The following is a 24,156-nucleotide window of genomic DNA, read 5'->3' on the forward strand; positions in this document are numbered from 1 at the left end:
TCAACTGCAAGTGTTCAGGAATGGATTTTTACCCAATCTGGAGTTTGGATTAAGAGAAAACCCTGAAATCTCTCTGATGTGTTTTTATACAGCTCACTCAAGTGGGCAGAGGAAACTTAGGATTCTTGCTTTCTCGTCCAACTCAGAGACTTGAAAATTGGAAAATGTCACAACAACCAACATTACACTTTAATAGGGTTAACTTGGACAGAAATGTGGAGAAAATTGCTTTACCTTTGATAAGATTCACATCATTTCCTTGTAAACAAAAAATAATTTCATTAAACTTTGCAAATATTTCTGACAAATAAGAAATGTCATGCCTAATATTCTTGAGTTGATTACTGAATGAAGCATTCGAATCATCAAAGAATTATAATCAGTTTCAAAAAATGCATAAAAGGGTCAGGTAGTTTCCTCTTGTACACGACAGCAAGGCTGCTGAAATAGTCAAGAATTGAGAGCATGGCACTGGATTTTATTTACTGCTGTGATAACAGTATTTAATAATTTGTGCAATTGATCACAAAGAGTTTCTGAGAGATGCTGCCTGTGAATTACACAGTGAATGGTAAATATGTTAGGTAAAGCTTTTTTCAAAAAACTAATAACCTTACGGTGGTGTCCTGTCATTGATGATGCCCCACATGTTGCATAAGCAAGAATGTTGATGAGCAAAATGTCCTTTGAAAAAGTGCACATCAGTCTGCAATATTGACTCCCCCTTCGTATCTGTTTCTAGTCTCCTGGCAAATAACTCGAACCATGCTTTCAATCTTTTATGAAGCAAATATAACCAAGAAGCAAAGATTTGTTGCCTAGCAAAGTTGACACATCCAACTGCAGAGCACAACAAATTCTGTTCCCTAAGTATGTTGCACAATGTGTCTTCCACATTCTCAAGCATTTCATCTATTCACCTTTAAACACAATTGTTGTTGAGCAGAATCTCTTTAATTGTTTAGTCTGATGACTTATGCAAAACTGTACTCAGAACCTCTCTTACTCCTGGCAGAATCAGCTCATCTCCAATTGTATGGGGTTGTGGCGACCCATTTCCTGGCGTATCCAAACCGACTCACAATTAGATAGCCTACGGGGGTTTGCGAGCACAGAGCTTTGGAGCCTCTGCGCCATGGGGGGGCCGGTTGACAGAGGCTTAAAAGTGAGGCTGAAGTTTTCGAATAAAGTTTTTTCCTTCGACTGCAGTTACCGACTCCGTGTCGTAATTTTAGCGCTGCGTGTAGCACACCGCTACAATTGGTGACTCCGACGGTCCAAACGATTTTTGGACCAGAAATGACCGACGCCGCCTCTGTTCATGCGGTTTCGTTGAAACTGCCGGGTTTCTGGACACAGCGCCCGGACCTATGGTTCCAGCAAGCCGAAGCCCAATTCCACGTTCGCCAGATCACCTCAGAAGACACCCGCTACTACTACGTGGTGAGCTCCCTCGACCAGGACACAGCGGCCCAGGTCGCGGAGTTCGTACAGTCGCCCCTGGCAGACGGCAAGTACACGGAATTCAAAGCTCTGTTCCTCAGGACTTTCGGACTCTCACGGCGTGAGCGGGCTGCCCGTTTACTGCACCTGGACGGCTTGGGCGACAGACCTCCATCTGCTTTAATGAATGAGATGTTGTCTCTGGCCGACGGACACACATGCCTCATGTTTGAGCAGGCATTCCTGGAGCAGCTGCCCGAGGACATACGCCTGCTGCTGTCCGACGCGGATTTCAGTGACCCCCGGAAGGTGGCAGCCCGGGCGGACTTGCTGTGGAACGCCAAAAAAGTGAGCGGGGCATCCATCGCACAGATCACCCAGCCACGCTCCCAGCAGCAAACCAGTCCAGGCCCGGCCACAGAGCCCGCCATCCCCAAGCCCAATGAACACTGGTGCTTCTACCACCAGCGGTGGGGCGCAGAAGCCCGCCGTTGTCGCCCGCCCTGCAAGTTCCCGGGAAACGCCAGGGCCAGCCGCCGCTGATGGCTACGGCGGCTGGCCATCGGGATAGCCTCCTGTATGTGTGGGATAGAAGGTCGGGACGCCGGTTTTTGGTCGATACTGGGGCTGAGATCAGCGTTTTACCTCCGACGAGTTAAGACACCCGCAGCAGGGCACCGGGTCCCCCCCTGAGGGCCGTGAACGGCAGCACCGTAAGGACCTATGGCACCCGTCAGGTGCAGCTACAGTTCGGTTCCAGCCAGTTCACGTGGGAGTTCACACTGGCCGCCGTAGCCCAACCGCTTCTGGGTGCAGATTTTTTGCGGGCTCACAGCCTACTGGTCGACCTGCCCAGGAAGAGACTGGTACACGCCGAGACCTTTCAGACGTTCTCCCTGGGTGCAGCCCAGTTGCCAGCCCCTCACCTCGGCTCCATCACGCTGTCCGACAACGACTTCACCAGGGTCCTGGCGGAGTTCCCATCGGTTCTGGCACCGCAGTTCACAGCGGCCATGCCCAGGCACGGCGTACAGCACCACATCCCGACCCAGGGACCACCCCTCCACGCCCGTGCTCGGCGGCTTCCCCTGGACAAGCTCCGACTGGCGAAGGAGGAGTTCCAGAGGATGGAGGAATTGGGGATCATCCGGCGGTCCGACAGCCCATGGGCCTCCCCCATGCACATGGTGCCCAAAGCGACGGGGGGCTGGAGACCATGCGGCGACTACCGCAGGCTGAACGAGGCTACCACACCGGACCGCTACCCTGTGCCGCACATTCAGGACTTTGCAGCAAACCAGCACGGCGCACGGATCTTCTCCAAGGTAGATCTCGTCCGAGGGTACCATCAAATCCTGATGCATCCTGACGACGTCCCCAAAACGGCACTCATCACCCCTTTCGGCCTTTTCGAGTTCCTCCGCATGCCGTTCGGCCTGAAGAATGCCGCACAGACGTTCCAGCGGTTAATGGACACGGTGGGACGGGACCTGGACTTCGCGTTCATCTATTTGGATGACATCCTCATAGCCAGCAGCAGTCGTCAGGAGCATCTGTCCCACCTCCGTCAACTCTGCGCCCGACTGAGTGAGTACGGTCTTACAATCAACCCCGCCAAATGCCAGTTCGGACTCGATGCCATTGACTTCCTGGGCCACGGGATTACTAAAGACGGGGCAACCCCTCTGCCCGCTAAGGTAGATGCGGTCCGCCACTTCCCCCGACCAGAACCTCTCTTACTCCTGGCAGAATCAGCTCATCTCCAATTGTATGGGGTTTCCAGATTTAGCAATGAGCAATGAAATGTTGTACGAAGCATGCAAATAATCACTGTTTAGTTGTGAAATACTGGCAAACCTGTTTTGAAGTGCTTTACATTTCTAAAAGTTTTCATAAAGTGAATGAAAACAAGCCAAGCTCTTGTTTGCTATATCACAGTGTATTTTCTTCAAATGTTCAAGGAGCCTGGATGGACTCGTTGCTTCATTTGAAAAAACTTTCTCACACAACAGACACACTGGCTATTTTTGGTGCTGCTGTAAATCTATCTTTCAGATACTCCACACTATTATTGTCGATACTTCATTTTCATTTAGTTTGCCTCTACCATTTTTGTTATAGATTAACAACCGTGGTCAATCACCTATTTTTAAGTATACTCTCAAATGCTGTGATCAATAAAAGGAGAAAGTTAGGATGTCACCATAGCTTTGGTAAAACCTGACTTACTGCCATGCAGTAGGGCAGGAATATCTTGGTTAGGCTGTGGCCTAGAGAAGTTTGGTCAAGATCATTTGAAAAGGCAGATTCTGAACCTTACCCTATGGGGGAATGCCAAGCTTAAATCACAGGAATTGCGCTGTGTGATTAGATGATGGGAATATGACACTGTACTAGAGTAGCGAACTGTGTGGGTCAGGCCTGGAAATGACACGACTTCTTCCAGTCCAGATTTCTCACAATATACCAAATACAGAAGGGTGAGATTGCTTTTCAACAACCAAAGTCTAAGAGAATGGTGGATTAGGAAGAGATGAAGTGACCGACTTCCATTTGTTTTAATTCTACAGTAGAGTTTCATAGTTCAGTACAGGAAATTCAGTGTTCATGAGTCCAGACTTCTTTTGTGCTTGTGATTTAGGCCAGGGACATGAGGACTGGTGCTCAGTCAGAATATTTTAGAATAGGGATGGAGCTAGGTGAGCAAAATGGAGCAATTCAAAGGAGCATTGTGCCAGGCTGCACAATATCTGTAGTACCCCAAGAGCATCACATCCAAGAAACAGAAATTAAACCACATTCTTGAAGGCTGAAATTCAGGATTTTATAAACAATTACAAACAAGGAATACATTAGAAGGTACAGCAGTCCTTATTAAGGTTAAGAGCGCTCCAAAATGTATTTCACTTGGCACAACACTGAAGTCTCCTCTGGATATTCATCCTGCACTGTTATTTACATAATCTAAGCCAGGACAGAATAGGGTGGTAGTAAAATTGACCACACTATTCACATTGCAACATGAAATGGATGGACCAGATATGTTAAGGACAGACAGGAACTGATGCCATACAATTCTCAGTTCATAAGAGGCAGTGTCACAGACAGATTTTCAAGATGGAATGGTACCGTAGAGTCTTAGAAATGAACAGTATAGAAACAGGCCATTCAGCCAATCTAGACCGCACCAAGCCATTTAAACTGCCCACACTCCATAACACTATCGCTCATGTAGCTATCCAAATTTTTCAAATGCTGAAATCAAGCTCATGTACACCACTTACACTGGCAACTTGATCCACACTCTCACAACTCCGAGTAAACCCATCATGTTCCCCTTATACACCTTTCACCCTTAACCCATGCCTCTGGCTGTAGCCCCACCAACCTCAGTGGAAGAACCTGCTTGCACTTAACCTATCTATACCCCTCATAATTTTGTAGTCCTCTATCAAATCTCCCCTCAATCTTCTCCATTTCAAGGAATAAAGTCTTAACTCATTTAATCTTTCCTTATAACTCTGGTCCTTAAGTCCCAGCAATATCCTTGTAAATTTTCTTAATACTCTTCAATCTTATACCAACAAGGAAATATTGTTCTTGTTTAAAAAAACCCAAAGTTGAACTTACCTCCTCCCTGCGTTGCCGCTCCTCCTCCAACTTCTGAAGAGGTGGTACCGAGTTGGATTGCTGCCCCCATGTAGTGGAAGAAGGGATCTAATGAAAAAACAATTCAGTTGTGCTCTGCAACTTCCAAAAACCACAGCCATTCATCTCAACTATTCTATGCTGGCATTAATAGCTTTTTCTCCTACTTTCCTTTCTATCCCCACCATATCCCTCTGTCGTGGTCATTAAGCCTTTAAAAACTCTCAAAGAAATTTCACCCAATTCCTTTCTGGATTTAACATGAACTAATAGCGATACCCCCAATCTTATTCTCCCTCATTTTTGACCAGGAGGAAGAGGTCTTCCACATTCAGCCACAGCCAAGCATCTACCACAGATTGCAGTTTTAGATATGTCACTATCCTATGGGGCTTAGTCAGAGAATTGTCCCTACTACTGCTTCATATCATCACCCCCATTCACACTTAAATGTGCAGACCACCAAAATGATACACTGGACAGATTAGCATTTCTGATGGGCACTATTGCAATAAGTATTAATAGAGAGGTGGCGGTACATTACCGAGCCCAACAATTGGACAACTTAGAACACCTACACTGTGTGCAAAAGAAGAAGAAAGAGGAAACAGTGACAACCTAGGGATTTCAAACTACCGGAGTCTGATTCAATGTCTAGATCAGTGGTGTAACGGCACAGCCAGTATAACTACAACCTTAGAGTACTAGGGAAACAAGTTCAAGTCAGACTCTGGGGAGGAGCTGGTGATAAAATAGAGAGAAAAATGTTGAGATTAATCTAAATGGGTGATTTGATGGTCAATTCAGACTTGACCGACCAAAGGGCCTGCTTTTGCACAGCATATCAGTTGTCTCAGCTTTTTAATAGTTTCAGGTACTATGCTGTTGCCTTAATGTCAAACAACACAAGGAGGTTCAAAAGAAGGTATCCAGCAAACTTCACCAGTCACTTCTAACAGTCAAGACCAAGATTCTCAGAACTGTAAAGACAGTTACCAGGAAAGAGGGCAGCCAGCTGGAAGAGGTGGGGGAGGTTGGGAGGAAGAAAGAATAATAAAAAAGACTTTGAACAGCAAGACTTTCTCTTGTTCTAAGTTAATTGGAACATCCACAGCCCTGCAGAGAAGCGCCACATCAACTCTGAAAGCAAACCCACAAATGGAGGCTCAGCAATACATTTTTAACAGCACCTCTGCCAAGGAACACGCATAAAGATGAAGATACATTTCCATTAGAGTGGGACTTGTCAAATTCAATTTTTTTTTTATTAATTCATGGGATGTGGGCTTCATTTGCTTGCTCTTCTTTCATTGCTCCCGAAATGGAATATTGCACAACTTAGACCAAAACATCCTTCCTGTAAAGATGCCAGTAACTCAGGTGGGTTATTACTGATGCGGCATTTTTAATTTAATAACAGAACAAATCTACAAGCTGTTGTAGACTGGAATCAAACCAACAGTCTGGACACCAGCCCAGGAATCTATGATGCTGTACTTAAAACTCAATTGAAAATCTAATAAACTTAGAAAGTTCAGCACAGGAACAGGCCATCAAGTCTGTGCTGAACTGCGAGTCCAATCAACCTATACCTGACCATCTCCTCCCATACATACTCTTAAATGTTGCAAACAAATCTGTATCCATCAGACAAGGCAAATCACCAGCTATAGAATTACTCTAGAAAAACCTAGATGAAAACACATCAACAGTACCTTTATATGAGCCAACTGATGCTGCTGCAAGCGCCTCAGTGTCTCCTGCTGCTGCTGCTGCCTGTGCCTCAGCATTTCCTGCTGCCGCTGAAGCTGCAGGTCCATCTCTTTGCGCTTCCGCTCCTCCTCCTCAGCAAGCCTGCGCCTGGCCTCTTCCTCCAGCTGGCGCCTGCTCTCCTCTTCCTCCATCCATCGCCGATCCTTCTCCTGCAACGACATCAGGGAAGTAAGCGGTTTGGATGTTGTCAAGGAGAATACACACACATGCGCAGGTCAACAGCATTTAGGTATGAAACTGCTTATGACAAGCATGAAAAATAGCACAATTCAACTGGACTGATCTGGCAGTTTTTCTGCTGCAAGTTGTAATTTTTCAGCAGGTTGGGAGGAACTAAAAGGGGTTCAATACCTGAAGCAAATGTTTACCCTATGATTTCTGCTTGTATGGGGTAATTAGCAACAATCCCCTCTGTGAAATAAACTCTCATCCTCACATCAACAACCCTTTTCAGGAGCAGATGGAAACTGAAACAGCACCAAGTCATTCATCATTGAGATGAGGCGCAGCAATTAATGAGGTTTGGGAAGCTATTCCAATCTCTCACATCATGCTGAAAATGTGGAATATGAGCATAAAACACAATACAGCAGTACGAGTACAGAAGGTACTTACTTTCACAAAAAACCTAATCTCTACCCATGCGGTAAAGATTGAGAAACCCAAGATATCTTCCCTCTATACTGAAATAATAGTTCTTAACAGTGCCTGACCCCCAGAGCTGACAGATGTTGTCTGAACCCTTGAGTTCCTTTAGCTTTTTTTCTTTTTGCTCTAGTTACAGCTTCAGTCTTTTCTCTATAAAAATTTAGCCAATCCACAACGTAGACCAGTCAAACCACTCAGCTGGAAGTTACACATTTAAAGATTAAACATTAGTTTTAATTGTCACACGTACTTCGAAACATACAGTGAAATGCATCATTTGCCTCAAATCAAAACCAATGGTTTTAGTTCCAAATTCTCAATCAAATCTATTTTAATGCAATGTCTATAATAACTAGTAGGTGAACACAGGGGCCCAAAATATTGTTGCCAACACTGATACATAATTAAAGCATGGGCAGGACTAGCAACTCAATATCCCAGGGTAGAAATTTTCAGCTGAGAAGTGGATGGGGGTGGGGAAAGAATAGTGAATCAAATCTTACACAACTGCACATCAGAAGGCTCTGCAATCAATATTATGGTGGTAAAGTCAAGAAACTAAACAGGTGTTGTCACTTTGTTGTGGGTGGATTACAATCTTCCCAACAGTCAACAAAAGATGTGTAGGCAGATACCAGAGAGATAAAAAAACAATAAGGTTACTGAACTGCTGGGGTTCAATTTCCCAAATATTAACTGGGGTTACAATAGTGTTATAGCTCAGAGGGAACAAATATTGAGGCACATAAAGAAAAACTTTTTGATCTTACTACACGAACAATTGAATGAGCATTACTGGGTCTTATCTTGGGGAATTTTGGGTGGCTAAGTGGAGGTAGTGTTTGCAGGGGGGGAGGGGGGAGCATGTTGAAGCCAGTAACCACTTTAACTAGTTATGGATGATGATAAGGATGGACCAATAATGAAAGGTCTTAAATTGGGGAAAGGCAATGTTATTACTATAGGCAAAGACCTGGCAAACATAGATTAGGAGCTTCTACTTGCATGCAGTTGGAAGTATTTAAATGAGAAATAATAAGACTTCATGGCCATCACATTTCTATAAGAGTAAACAATAAATAACAAGAATAGGGAACACGGTACATCAAGGGACATTGAGAAAAAGGGAGATTTATGACAGGTAAATGGAAGTAAGGGTGAGGAAGGCTTATTACACATAAAAAAAGGAAATTACAAAGGCTGTGGGAGGTATAGGAAAAAACAATAGCAGTCTATATTAAGGTAAACCTCAAGGCTTTCTGCAAGTATATTAAACACTAAAGAATAACAAAGAAAAGAGTAGGGGCCATAAGGGGCAGCAGAGCCATTGGTGTGTGGATCAAGGGGTATAAATGAGGTCCAAAATGAATACTCCAAGTACCTATCTCCAAGTTAGTATTCATAAAGAAAACAGACTTAGTAATTGAAAATTCAGTGGAAAATCTAATGCAGGTTTCCATAAATAAAGGAGATTCTCAGTGACTTGGCATGCTTAAAAGTGGATAAATCCCCAAGACTACATTGGATGTGTCTCAGTATGCAAGGAACAAGATTATTGGGGCTTTGGCAGAAATTTTAAAATCTTAACTGGACACAGCAAGGTAGCAGGTGACTGCAGGATCGTAGATGTGGCTCACATTTTGAAGAGGAAACCTGCTAGCCTAGCATTAGTAGTAGGAAGATACTGGAAAGAGAACTGATCACTTCCATCTTGCAAGGACTAATATCAAACAGCCAAACTGGCCTTCTCAAAGGCAGATTCTCTTCGACCAACTTGATTTAATTCTTTGAGGAGATAGCTACATGTATCCAGGGCAGTGCAGTAGGTTAGAACCACGTGGGAGACTGATTCTAAAGGTTAGGGCCATTGAATTATTTAAAGTTAGCAAATCAAATCCAAAACTGGTTTGGCCACAGAGAAGAGTGATGATAGGTTACTTTATGATTTACAGACAGGAAAGTTAGTCCAAGTTTTCAGATTACTTGTTCAGTAATTTAATCATTATACCACTGCCATTTCTTCCAGCTTGTAAGTCAACCCAACAGGAGTCACAGATCCAATATTATTGGCAAAAGATCCAAGGGTTACAAAATTCAATTGTACATTTGATATTATAGCTTGTGTACCCTTAAAAACAGTATGAAATAGTGGTACAAATTATACCATTAATTCACCTCAATAAACTGCCTGGAAATGCAGAGGATGGGAAACTGGAGAGGAGTTGGAGACAGTGTGAAAATAGGGGAAGCTCCAGAGCAAGGGCTCCCAACCCGGGGTCCACGGAACCCCGCGGTTAATGGTAGGGTGCACAGCATAAAACAACTGGAAACCCGTGCTCTAGAGAAACAGATACACAACATTGCATCAAAAACTGCTCAGGATTATTATACAATGAGAACAGTTATCAACTTCCTTGTAAAAGAAAATATATAAATTATTTTACAAACTAAGAGCCACACACAGAGCAAATGGTCAGATCCGAATGATTTAAGTTACCTGCTTTCGGAGGATGTCCTCCATCTGCCGCCTTTCCTCCTCATCGCGTCTTCTCAGGGCCTCCTCTTGTCTTCGATCCTCTTCCTCTCTTTGGCGCCGGGCAGCTTCCTCTTGCTGCTCCCTTTGAAATCGGACCACCTCTTCCTGGAAGAAAACAGAGCATGTTATTTCAAGCTAGAGAACACAGTCTGGAAACCTGACTTTCAGATCAGAAATCAAACAACAAGCATATTTACATGCTGTATAGTGAAGCCTTGGTACAAACAAAGCCAATCAATAAAGTGACAGAATCACAAGGAAACTTGGGGAGTGAGGTTAGACTGCGGTGAAATAACTCAACTAAGCCATAAATCCAGCAACAATATGACCACAAATTAAATAAGATGTACCGACTCGATATTTTGGTGGGGAAAAGTAGCTTACATGATGCATCACAGAAAACTTGACAAGTTCACTTCAGTACTGCTTAAGCCATGTACAGCCATCCAATGAGCACTGCCAGACCGTCTCTACAAATGCAATGGGAGCACTACCAGAAAGCTCCTTTCCAAATTACACATCAACCAGATTTGCAAGTTTACTGTCAGTCTTTTACCAGTATCCTGGGACCAAACTGCTCAACTTTATCAAATAGCCTGTTGATATCATTTTGGTCTGTTCCATGAGAACATGCTGCATTTCAGAATTCCTGTGGTATTTTGCCTCCCAAGAATTTTGGGACTTCAATCCTTGAGCATTGTTGCAAGAGTGACATCAGCTCAAAGACTGCAGTCACACAGAAAGAACACCAAAGTCCAACTAAAAGGTCTTGCATCTTTTTATCCCCTGGGTATATTTTTCTTTCAATAATATTTCCAATCACCATTAGATTCCATTTTACATGGTCGCAAGTTCTAACTCTCTCTCCCTCCACCCCCCCACCCCCCAGGAGGAAAAATGCCACAGGAATTCTGAAATGCAGCATGTCCTCATGGAACAGGCCAAAATAATATCAACAGGCTATTTGAAAAAGTTCAGTAGTCTAGTCCAATCTAATATCAATTATATACATTCAACTGCCTGCCCTATTTCTGGATTTGGCCCATGAATTATTGTGAAACATGGTGACAGCATTCCAATCTGCAAGATTTCAACATAATATTCCAACTGCAACTCTACTGACCAGTTTGTCAGCTAATGAACTAAGAAGAGGGGATCACAGAAGAATGTACAGAAAATAAAATCAGTTTAAACAAAAAAGCAGAGGAAATAAATCTTTGACAAAGTACAGCAACTTTTCTCAAATGGGAGAAGAAAATTTTGCCATACGGAGTGGAGAACAGTTTCCATACAATTTGCACTTAATCATTCTCACTCATCTACAGGAATCCAATAATCAGTGAAACTGTATTTCTGTGCCTTAAAATTATTTTATTTATTCATTTGATGTGGAAATTGCTATTAAGAACAGTACTTGTTGCCCATTATTAATCACCCACTACTGGGCCATATTGGAAGGCAATTAAGCATTGGCTTTATTGCTGGGCCAGGACTCATTTATGACAGATCAGGGAGAGATGGCAGGCTTTCCTCCCTGAATGACATTAGCATACCATAAGTGGGTTTTTTTAACCAACCATTTCTTTTGCAGATTTATTAAATTACTTGAACATAAATTTGCAAACTATTTTTTTTATTTCCAAGATGGCGGTGTGACACAGCTTGCAGCGGCCACTCCAGAGCTGATTATCTGTTATTTGTGAAATGGGGTGCCATGCACAATCATAATCAATTGAAAACGGACGTGGGAGCATGGAGGAACATCGGGAAACGTCCAGGAAAACCTTCTTCGTTGCTGCTGCTGCTGTGAAGTCGAGGACTCTGCTGGGAAGAACAGGCCCCCAGTCCTCGGGGTCTCGTTGCCGATGGCCGTTGGCGGGGCCATCTTAATACGTTCAGCAGAGGATGGTGCTCGGAGAAGTTGTGCCAGAGGGGATGGCTGTCGGCTCAGAGGTTCGACAGACTCGGAGTCCGCTGCGGTCAGGTCGCTTTCGGTGTGTGGTGCGTCTGCAAGGCTGGGTTCGACAGAGCTTTCATTGTGTGCTGCATCTGCAAGGCTGAGTTGGGCGGCACCAGTGAAGTCCATAGCAGGGGTATTCCCTTCTGCCGCCGGCGTGGGATGGCGAGTCTGTCGGGACCCTGGGGACTTGTGGAAACTCTGTGATGATTTCTTTTGAACTTAGTCTTTTAACATCTTTGGACTATTTTTACTGTGCCCATGGTCTGTTTTTTTTTATCAATTATGCTATTGTTTGCACTGTTGTAACTATGTGGTTTTGTGCAGGTCTTGTAGCTTTAGTTTTTGGTCTTGTTTTGTCTGGTGGATTTGGAGCTCCTTTCCGGGGAACGCGCCAAGACGGTAGCGCGATATTAATACGCAGCAGCCTCTCCAGACTCTGGATTGGGGATAGCCAAATGTCATATCGATTTTCTGGTGTAGTCTGTTTTGTCATATGCTCTTGTGATATTATTCTGGAGGAACGTTGACTCATTTTTTAACTGCATTGCATTTGTGGTTTTTAAATGACAAATAAACCGAATCTGAATTATGGTGGATTTTAATTGCTCCTCTGGATCATTCTCAGGTTTCTCGTTACTAGCCCAGTAATTATTCTGCTGCACATATATTATTATACAAATCTCCAAAGAATGCAATACTTTGGATTGCTTAAGTTTTATCAAACAAGTGGAAAGATTCCTAAACCACTTAACTGGTGTAAAAGAAATCTGGGTGAAGAACATGGGGTCAGAGTAGGCAATGATGAACTACGCAGACATTTTACCTGTTTCCTCCTTGTTAGCTCATCTTCATCCCTACGTTTGCGTTCTTCCTCTTGCCATCGGATTTCATCCTGTCGCTTTCTATCATCCTCTTCCCTTTTGTTCCTTAGCTCCACATCTCTTCGGTCCTGCTTCAGCTGAGTGAACAACAAATTACCTGAGACTGCCTGGGGAGCACCTTAGTTTATTACACCATTCCCAGAGCCCACAGCCAGCATCATCTCAAGGATATAAAAACAAAGCAATGGAGGCCACCCAGATCTAAAGCACCTTTCAGATTTGACATCAAACTTGCATGTTTTACCTCTCACAAATGTTGGAGGAACTCAATGAATTGGGTAACATCTATGGAGGGAAATAAATAGATGATGTTCCAGGCAGAGACGCTTTACCAGGACTGAACAGACATTTTGTGTGTGTTGATTTGGATTTCCAGAATCACTTATGTTTATGTTTCTACCTCTGAAAACTGTACATACCTAAAAACAATGGGATAAGCAAGGTAGTTTTGCTCTCTGTGGTCTGTTTTACACAACATGGCACCACAACTAAAAGTTGGCAAAACAAAGACCAAGAGCACAATTCTAGTACAGCCAGAGTATCAATAGTCTTTGATGAATCACTGAATGATGCACAATTTAGAGGGAATGGGAGGGAGAGAGAAAACAGGCTGCTGTAAAATGCAGTGTTTAAGTATATGCATGACAGTTCAGCAATGCAGCTGCTTACAGCTCCAACAACCCAGGTTTAATCTTAACCGCAGGAGCCGTCTGAGCGGAGTTGACATGTCCTCCCTGTGACTGTGCATGTTTCCCCCTCTCCCCTAAATGCCCAAATTCAATGATGTGCTGCTAGATCAATTGTCTATTGTAAATTTCCCTTGGAGAATGGGAGGAAGGTTGAAGAACCAGGGTAGAGTTGATGGTCATGTGAGAGAAAATAGGTTACAGGGAAACAGCTGAGGGAATAGAACTAACGAAATTGTTCTGAGAACTGGCAGAAACCTGCTCGGCCTTGTGATTGGTCACTGGGAGACATTGAAGCTGATGATATAGAAGTCTTTATTCAGCACACGACTAGGCATCATATTGGCGACACTCTAAGAAGAGGCTCCCTGATCCAATATTACAGGATATTTTTATATGCTAAAGATCAAAAGGTAACAGGACAATTCCATAGTTAGAATGTATCTACAATTTTCAAACACCTAGACCTTCACGCCAGACACCCAAAATGAATGTTAATCATCTTTGTCTCTGGGCTGAATTCATGCAGATACAGATGTCTCAGGTCAATGAATATTTCTTGCCTTTAATTAAACCCAGTCTGGAGCTCCAAGAACACCAGTATTTTGAGCTGCATTTTGAACTCAATCTGCAATTAGATGTGAAGACTGATTGCCGTGGAGATTAGTATTTGCTATAATGCATAATTCCCAAATATACCCCAAAAGGCCCAATTGCTTTCACCTGTCATTAGAGATACGATATCAGAAAGGGGGCAGGGGATGCTGGGGGCAAAAAGAGATACCTTTGAGCTTGTAAATTGGATAATCAATGTACTTGGATGTCCTTCCCTTACCTGCACTTCAAATTGAAGCATTTGATTTCTGTTACACATTCATTTTATCTAAGTTTATAAGATTAAAATTTTACTGACAATTTTTTTTGTAGAAGTGATAAATATATTCATACTGATTTAGTTCAACTGTTAAAGTAGCAATTAACCATCAGAGCCAACAAGATCCCATGTTCCAATGTTGACCAGTTGCTCTAAGTGGCCACCACACATTAGCTATTCATTACCCAGCATGCTCTAGCCATGCTGCTTTTTCATTCAAGTGTTCAACAACCAGAGGTTACAGGTTTAAAATCACTGAAATACCTGAAGGGAGCAGTATTGTTTTCATACTACATCTCATTAAGATCTGGAACACTCAACCTTCTGAGATGACAAAATCTGATTTATTAAATAACCCATAAGTAATAGGGACATGAGCCTGAGGAGCTTGAGGACACGATGTAATGCCTTCCATGAAATAGGAATGCTTGTAAATCCCTGGGGAAATGACAGTCCAGGAATCGCACTGGGCAAACCTACCATTAGTAGAAATTCATGCAACTCCTACTGTGAAACAATACAGAAAGTGGGTGAACAGTATCATAAAATTATCAATAAAATAATAGTCTTACTTTTGTAGCCTTCTCTCGCTCCAGCTTTTGAATTTGTTCCAGTAGCGGACCCTGAGATGCTGAATCCCACAAACTACTTGCTTCACAGCCTACAAACAGAAAAAGCACACGTTTTAGAGGAAATCATCAGCTGAAGAGCACACATTAAACAAACTATTACGGTGACTCATGCAATACCAAAGCTTTTCTCTTGAACCATCACTGGCATGCATCCTGAAACAGGCACTGTTGTGAACACAGTGGGACCTATAGATCACATTGCAGCTGTGACTGATTGCTCTAGGAAGCAACCTCTAAAAGATACAGTAACACAAAAACTGTTTTGGATTATTGAAAATGGAAATAAAAGACAAATGCAGTAAGCCCTTTCATGAAGGAGTTGTCAATGCATAAAAACTGTGCCAGACACAAGGATAGCAAGAGAAAGCTTCAGAAGAAAGAGAGAATGAACATCACTGCACAATGAATATTATCCTGTTAACATGTATCCAATATACATATACTTATCCAAACCAGTCTACAATGTCACTTATTACATTGCTTCTCTTCAGTTTAGGCCACAGCAATCTGGAGCAATTGCTACCTGAACCACTAAGCGTTAAAAGTGGGTCCTCACCTGAGGGCTGTGAAGCAGAGGTTGGAAGGTCCCAGAGGGACCCAGTTTCGGGAACTGACACAGATCTGTTGATAGGAGGAATCAAATTTTGTTCTGCACACCTGGGGGGACAAAAGTTGTGGGGGAAATATCTTCAGTGATTTCTACTTTTTGTAGAAGAGTGGGAGGGAAGTCACTATATACAAAGGTACCAAACAGTAACAAGAAATACATTTATTGCAAACAGTTCTAAAGCCGAAACTGAAAGCTAAATAATCTGCACTGGTTTTTATGGTGAATGAAAGCACTAAATGGTTTTTTATCATCAACTGAAATCTGGGATCGTATTTCACCATCCTCAGGTGCCAGTTCAAATCAGCAACCTGCTTGGGAGACTAAGAGCTTCCACTTTACTGGGAAGCTATTCAAGCTTCCCATTAATTATATTGGGCTCGCCCACATACAGCCCAACAGCAAAAATCTAACAACAACATAGATAAAATGTTAAAATTTGCTTAATGTAAATTCCCTCTCTCATTGCTGGTACAGCATTAACCAAATGGAAATTACTTTTCTACCAGAAACTACAGTTGGCAATTCACAATTTGACTTCCTAACTTCCCCTTTACAACTGTACCCTTTGTCAGGAATTCTTGTAAACTACAAGATGTTGCTAGCTTCATTCCAGCAGAACAATGACCTCAAATTTCCAGTGAACTGGATGTCCATCCACGTGAAATTTACATCTTCTCCGTGACTGTATGGGCTTCTCCTGGATACTCCTGCTTACCTCCAACATGTAGGCTGATAGGTTAAATAGTTGATATAAACTGTGCCTAGTGAGGGTTAGCGGAAGTAACTGTGGGGAGTTCATGGAAACATGGGAAGAACTGGTTACAGGGAAAAATGGACCAGCATAAATGTGATGGATTAAATGTTTTAAATTCAAATAAGGAGACCAATTACACTGGACAACAAACATTTTGCTTCCTGAATACTCTTGGGAGTTATCTTATGGATTTTGGGCTGCTAATCACCATGAAATCTCCCCATTACACCCCTTTTTTTGAAATCACCTATATTTATTATTTAAACTCATAATTCAAGTTAATTAAAATGTTGCCCACAATGTAAACTGAAAAGTTTTCTGTCCTGTCCAGGCATTCCTGGGTGGTCTTAGGCAGGGTGATTGCTGCATGGCAGGACAGGTTTTAGAAAGGCTATAAAAGCATCACACACACCGTTCTGTGCATTGCGTTTACTTGTATATCAGTTTGCGATCACAGTGATGCACATGCTCTACGCTCATAGCATATTGTATGTACTCATAATAAAGTAACTGTATTTGGGACAGTAAGACGTCTCACCAGTGTTGCAGCAGCTGCAATACTTTGTTATATTTGTGACGAGTATTTGCTTAAATCTCAAAGATGAAGCATGACTCCTCATATTAAGAAATCCTATGAGCTCCAATTTGGGTGTAAAATTGGGGTCCAAGACAAAGCATGGACCTCATATTTGTTGTGCAGTATGCGCTGTTGATCTTGGACCTTGGCTCAAAGGTACTCAGAAGTCAATGTCATTCACTGCCCCAGTGATATGACAGACCGCCTCTTCTGTCCGGCCAGTGCGTCTGGTTTCTCTGCTAAAAACAAGAAATCCACTGAATACCCCAATCCCCCTTCATCCATGAGTCCCATGCCACATGTTGATAATCTTCCAGTACCAAAGTCACCAGAGACATGGGGTCTAGAGGAGTCAGACAAAGATGTCATGATGCACAAACCAGGAATGGAAAAAGATAGATACTGATACAGATTTTGAACCCTTTATGTCAAGTGAGCTTCATCTGATAACTCAATCTGAGTTAAATGACCTGGTCAGAGACTTGGGTTTGTCAAAGGCAAAAGCAGAATTACTGGGTTCAAGACTGCAATGATGGGATCTGCTGTCACCAGGCACAAAAATTTCCATGAAGGATTTCAGTATTTGAGACCGATGTTTCCCAGGGTAACTGATGCCAAAATTATGGAAGGTATTTTTATTGGCCTGTAGCAGTGTGCTACACGCAGCGCTAAAATTACGACACGGAGTCGGTAACTGCAGTCGAAGGAAAAACTTTATTCGAAATCCTCAGCCTCACTTTTAAGCCTCTCTCAACCTGCCCCCCGTGGCGCAGAGGCTCCAAAGCTCTGTGCTCGCAAACCCCCGTAGGCTATCTAATTGTGAGCTGGTTCAGATGTGCCAGGAAATAGGTCGCCACATAACCCCCCCCCCCCCCCAGAACCGGCAATACACCCCCCAATGTCCACAGTCTGGGCCAGAACCTGCTTGGGAGGTCGGCCTCTGCGCTGAGGTGCCAGAAACTCGGCCGGTTGCACCGGGTCCACATGGGCCGGTTTGAGGCGGTTCACCGTGAAAACCTCCTCTTCCCCCCAACGTCCAGCACGAACGTGGACCTGTTGTTCCGGAGCACCATAAACGGCCCCTCATATGGCCGCTACAGCGGTGGCCGATGCCCGCCCCTTCGTACAAACACAAACTTACAGTTCTGTAGGTCTTTGGGTACGCAGGTCGGGTGCCGCCCATGCTGTGAAGTGGGTATGGGGGCCAGGTTACCGAGCTTCTCGCGTAGTCTGCCCAGGACTGCTGCGGGATCTTCCTCTTGCCCCCGTGGGGCTGGTAGGAACTCCCCGGGGACGACCAGGGGCGCGCCGTATACCAACTCGGCCGACGAGGCATGCAGGTCGTCCTTGGGCGCTGTGCGGATGCCGAGTAGGACCCAGGGAAGCTCGTCCGCCCAGTTGGCTCCTCGCAGGCGGGCCATGAGGGCCGACTTCAGGTGACTGTGGAAACGCTCCACTAGCCCGTTTGACTGTGGGTGGTAGGCAGTTGTGTGGTGCAGCTGAGTCCCCAAAAGGCTGGCCATAGCTGACCACAGGCTGGAGGTGAACTGGGTGCCTCTGTCGGAGGTAATGTGGGCCGGTACACCAAAGCGAGATATCCAGGTGGCGATCAGGGCTCGGGCGCAAGATTCGGAGGTGGTGTCGGTGAGCAGGACTGCCTCTGGCCATCTTGTGAACCGGTCCACGATAGTCAGGAGGTGCCGCGCTCTGCGCGACACTGGCAGAGGACCCACTATATCCACATGAATGTGGTCGAAACGCCGGTGGGCGGGATGGAACTGCTGCGGTGGGGCTTTGATGTGCCGCTGCACCTTGGCCGTCTGGCAGTGCATGCACGTTTTGGCCCATTCACTGACCTGTTTGCGGAGTCCGTGCCAAACGAACCTGCTGGAAACCATCCGGACAGTTGTCCGGATGGAGGGATGCGCCAAGTTATGAATGGAGTTGAAAACACGGCGCCGCCAGGCTGTCGGGACGACCGGACGGGGCTGGCCGGTGGCGACGTCACAGAGTAGGGTCCTCTCACCCGGGCCCACGGGGAGGTCCTGGAGCTGCAAACCAGAGACCGCGGTTCTGTAACTCGGAATCTCCTCATCCGCCTACTGCGCCTCTGCCAGTGCCTCAAAGTCTACCCCTTGGGAAAGGGCATGAATGGTAGGGCGAGAGAGCACATCCGCCACGACATTGTCCTTACCCGAGACGTGCCGGACATCCGTCGTGTATTCAGAGATGTAGGACAGGTGGCGTTGCTGGCGGGACGACCAGGGGTCGGACGCTTTCGTAAACGCAAAGTTAAGCGGTTTGTGGTCCGTGAACGCGGTGAAGGGCCGACCTTCTAGGAAGTACCTGAAGTGCCGGATTGCCAGGTAGAGCGCCAACAGTTCCCGGTCGAAAGCACTGTACTTGAGCTCGGGTGGCCGCAGGTGTTTGCTGGAAAACGCCAGGGGTTGCCAGCGACCTGCGATGAGTTGCTCCAGCACCCCACCGACTGCCGTGTTAGATGCGTCCACTGTGAGGGCGGTAGGTGCGTCCACTCTGGGATGTACTAGCATTGCGGCGTTCGCCAAAGCTTCCTTCGTTTGAAAGAAAGCGGCGGCGGACTCCTCGTCCCAGGTAATGTCCTTGCTCGGACCCGACATCAGGGCGAACAGGGGGCTCATGATCCGGGCTGCTGAAGGGAGGAAGCGGCGGTAGAAATTGACCATACCTACGAATTCCTGAAGGCCTTTGATCGTGGTGGGTCGGGGAAAGTGGCGGACCGCATCTACCTTAGCAGGCAGAGGGGTTGCCCCGTCTTTAGTAATCCTGTGGCCCAGGAAGTCAATGGCATCGAGTCCGAACTGGCATTTGGCGGGGTTGATTGTAAGACCGTACTCACTCAGTCGGGCGCAGAGTTGACGGAGGTGGGACAGATGCTCCTGACGACTGCTGCTGGCTATGAGGATGTCATCCAAATAGATGAACGCTAAGTCCAGGTCCCGTCCCACCGCGTCCATTAACCGCTGGAACGTCTGTGCGGCATTCTTCAGGCCGAACGGCATGCGGAGGAACTCGAAAAGGCCAAACGGGGTGATGAGAGCCGTTTTGGGGACGTCGTCAGGATGCATCGGGATTTGATGGTACCCTCGGACCAGGTCTACCTTGGAGAAGATCCGTGCGCCGTGCAGGTTTGCTGCAAAGTCCTGAATGTGCGGCACAGGGTAGCGGTCCGGTGTGGTAGCCTCGTTCAGCCTGCGGTAGTCGCCACACGGTCTCCAGCCTCCCGTCGCTTTGGGCACCATGTGCAGGGGGGAGGCCCATGGGCTGTCGGACCGCCAGATGATCCCCAATTCCTCCATCCTCTGGAACTCCTCCTTCGCCAGTCGGAGCTTGTCCGGGGGAAGCCGCCGAGCGCGGGCGTGGAGGGGTGGTCCCTGGGTCGGGATGTGGTGCTGTATGCCGTGCCCGGGCATGGCCGCTGTGAACTGCGGTGCCAGAACCGAAGGGAAATCCGCCAGGACCCTGGTGAAGTCGTTGTCCGACAGCGTGGTAGAGCCGAGGTGAGGGGCTGGCAACTGGGCTGCACCCAGGGAGAACGTCTGAAAGGTCTCGGCGTGTACCAGTCTCTTCCTGGGCAGGTCGACCAGTAGGCTGTGAGCTTGCAAAAAATCCGCACCCAGAAGCAGTTGGGCTACGGCGGCCAGTGTGAAGTCCCACGTGAACTGGCTGGAGCCGAACTGTAGCTGCACCTGACGGGTGCCATAGGTCCTTACTGTGCTGCCATTCACGGCCCTCAGGGGGGGACCCGGTGCCCTGCTGCGGGTGTCGTAACTCGTCGGAGGTAAAATGCTGATCTCGGCCCCAGTATCGACCAAAAACCGGCGTCCCGTCCTTCTATCCCACACATACAGGAGGCTATCCCGATGGCCAGCCGCCGTAGCCATCAGCGGCAGCTGGCCCTGGCGTTTCCCAGGAACTTGCAGGGCGGGCGACAACGGCGGGCTTCTGCGCCCCACCGCTGGTGGTAGAAGCACCAGTGTTCATTGGGCCGGGGGTTGGCGGGCTCTGCGGCCGGGCCTGGACTGGTTTGCTGCTGGGAGCGTGGCTGGGAGATCTGTGGGATGGACGCCCCGCTCACCTTTTTGGCGTTCCACAGCAAGTCCGCCCAGGCTGCCACCTTCCAGGGGTCACTGAAATCCGTGTCGGACAGCAGCAGGCATATGTCCTCGGGCAGCTGCTCCAGGAATGCCTGCTCAAACATGAGGCAGGGTGTGTGTCCGTCGGCGAGAGACAACATCTCGTTCATTAAAGCCAATGGAGGTCTGTCGCCCAAGCCATCCAGGTGCAGTAAACGGGCAGCCCGCTCGCGCCGTGAGAGTCCAAAATTCCTGAGGAGCAGGGCTTTGAATTCCGTGTACTTGCCGTCTGCCGGGGGCGACTGTACGAACTCCGCGACCTGGGCCGCTGTGTCCTGGTCGAGGGAGCTCACCATGTAGTAGTAGCGGGTGTCTTCTGAGGTGATCTGGCGAACGTGGAATTGGGCTTCGGCTTGCTGGAACCATAGGTCCGGGCGGTGTCCAGAAACCCGGCAGTTTCAACGAAACCGCATGAACAGAGGCGGCATCGGTCATTTCTGGTCCAAAAATTGTTTGGACCGTCGGGGTCACCAATTGTAGCGGTGTGCTACACGCAGCGCTAAAATTACGACACGGAGTCGGTAACTGCAGTCGAAGGAAAAACTTTATTCGAAATCCTCAGCCACACTTTTAAGCCTCTCTCAACCTGCCCCCCGTGGCGCAGAGGCTCCAAAGCTCTGTGCTCGCAAACCCCCGTAGGCTATCTAATTGTGAGCCGGTTCGGATGTGCCAGGAAATGGGTCGCCACAGGCCCACAAATAAAACTGATCATCAATGTCAGGCAATTCGAAAAACTTCTAGTGGGACTGAAGAAAATTGTATGGTCGTTCAAGGACGTTGTTAAAAATGTCCTTGTCAACAAACTACGTGCAGCTGGTTGACAACATGCTTCAAGCAGACAAAACCATGAGGTGCAACATGTCACTAAAGATTCATTTTCTACATTCCCATTTAGACTTAGTTCTTGCAAATCTTGGCGCTATCAGTGACAAGCACGGTTAAAGGTTTCACCAGGACATTGCAGTCATGGAGAAACTGTATCAGGACAACTGGAATTCATCAATGCTGGCTGATTATTGTTGGGACACTTAAGTGAGAAGCCTCAGACACAGAGTACAAATGAAAATCATCAATAAAACATTCTTAGCTTAGTTGAACTCTTGCAAAGCATCACTGTTGTGTAAATAAAATGCATTATATTCAATAAAAGTTAATTTCTTGTTTCTCCAAATTCCTATGTGATGCAAGTAACCTGAAATTATATTTCTGTTCAGCTTCAAGCAGTCTATCATAATCACACAAATTTCTGAGAAAGCAACACTTTTGAAAAAATTTGCTGTCCAGTGTTATTGGATGATCTTAGCAGTATATCAAAGCAACATTTAAAAGGTCATTCATTCTTGGTTTCAACTTCAGGAAAAATTTATCATGTATGTTAACAATGACCAAAAGCCTATCCAAATATAGCTGTAACACACAATGAATGAATCCTGATATAAGAAATACACAGCAATAGGATCCAAATAAAAAGCTTTTTAAATTTGTGGGATTGCAGCTAATGGCACAGGCAGAGGATGATCAAAGTCTGATTTTTTTTGTCCCAAAAGTCAATAGACTTCTGTATCTATCCATTCATTTCCTTTTGTACATGACATGACATACATGGACAGAAGTGGGATACTTAGTTCAAGGTCTGTGATCCAATTCTACACACCCATTTCCCCATATTACTCAACAGCTGGTTAAAAATGTTGGAAGTACTTAGTTGACAAGGCAGCAAAAACAACAAACACCTCTTAACATAAAATACCAGTTCTGAAAGTGTCCCAAATTTCCAACCACCTTCTTTGAAAGAATATTTCCTCACATAATTTCTGAAGCCCTAGATTGATTGTAGGCCACATCCTCATCTAGTGGAGAGTTTCTAACTCAATTTTTCTTTGACTAAATCACCATTAAGTTTCTAAGTTCTGAGAAGTAGTAGCCTTGAACACACAGACATATACAGGCAAGATTCTGTGAAAGATTTTCAAAAAGGTCATCAACTTGGAACTTTTATTTCTATCTACAGATGGTGCATGTTTTGTGCAGAATCTATGAATGAGAAATAAATGAGAAATTTAGGTAACATATACAAAAGCTGGAGGAATTCAGCAAGCCAGGTAGCAGCTATGGAGTCAGTTCGGGTCAAGACCCTTCATCAGGGCTGGAAAGGAAGAGGCAAAGTCAAAGTAAGGGGGGGGTGTGAGGGGAGGGAAGGAAGTAGTACAGGGCAGTAGGAAAAAGGGGGGAGGGGTAAAGTAAAGAGCTGGGAAGTTGATTAGTGAGAGATATAAAGGGCTGGAGGAGGAGTAAACTGACAGGAGAGGATAGGAGACCATGGAAGAAAGGGAAGGGGCAGGGGCACTAGAGGGAGATGATGGGCAGCAAGGAGATAAGGTGAGAGGGGGAAAAGTGAGAGTGGGGGCAATTACCTGAAGTTAGCAAAATAGCTGTTCATGCTATATGGTTGGAGGCTACCAAGATGAAAGATAAAGTATTGTTCCTCCATCCTGAGTGTGGCCTCATTGTGGCCAGTAATTGCACCACCCACACCACCCGCCCAACGTTTTGACTGACTTCTCCCCCTTCCTTTCCAGTCCTGAAGGGTCTCGGCCCAAAACGTTCACTGTTTACTCTTTTCCATAGATACTGCCTGGCCTGCTGAATTCTTCAGGCATTTTGTGAATGTTTCTTTGGATTTCCAGTATCTGCAGATTTTCTTGTGTTTGTAGGAATTTTAGGTGGATGACCTTCCAGAACATCTTTCAAACTTACTCATGAAAGATAATTTTTCCTTCCCTATTTCTGTTGCATAACCTACTAATTAGTTAAGAGCATTTTCCTCTCTTTTAATAACACTTCAATTCCAATCACAACAGAGTACTATTATCCTAATGGGAGGTCATGGTTTTGTACATGCAACTTCCACCATGAATACGGTTTCCACAAAATTAGGAGAAAATATTCATTTATCCCA

At 45.6% G+C, this 24,156-nt stretch overlaps 1 protein-coding gene across 8 annotated transcripts in view; it reads right to left on the reverse strand.

Annotated features, from left to right (window-relative positions):
• LOC132396945 (GRB10-interacting GYF protein 2-like) overlaps nucleotides 1-24,156 on the reverse strand; it is a 152,456-nt gene that overhangs the window by 36,138 nt on the left and 92,162 nt on the right. For 6 of the 8 annotated variants that reach the window (XM_059975085.1, XM_059975087.1, XM_059975086.1 and 3 more), the window contains 6 exons: nucleotides 15,638-15,738; nucleotides 15,022-15,110; nucleotides 12,832-12,966; nucleotides 10,010-10,153; nucleotides 6,807-7,013; nucleotides 5,074-5,160 (listed from right to left, as the gene is read on the reverse strand). In XM_059975085.1, the coding sequence (XP_059831068.1) occupies nucleotides 5,074-5,160; nucleotides 6,807-7,013; nucleotides 10,010-10,153; nucleotides 12,832-12,966; nucleotides 15,022-15,110; nucleotides 15,638-15,738 (763 nt within the window). The remainder of the gene's footprint in view (nucleotides 1-5,073; nucleotides 5,161-6,806; nucleotides 7,014-10,009; nucleotides 10,154-12,831; nucleotides 12,967-15,021; nucleotides 15,111-15,637; nucleotides 15,739-24,156) is intronic. The other 2 variants (XM_059975089.1, XM_059975088.1) reach the window with 1 other exon arrangement.

This window comes from Hypanus sabinus, chromosome 7, assembly GCF_030144855.1.
Source record: "Hypanus sabinus isolate sHypSab1 chromosome 7, sHypSab1.hap1, whole genome shotgun sequence".
Lineage (NCBI taxonomy): Eukaryota > Metazoa > Chordata > Chondrichthyes > Myliobatiformes > Dasyatidae > Hypanus > Hypanus sabinus.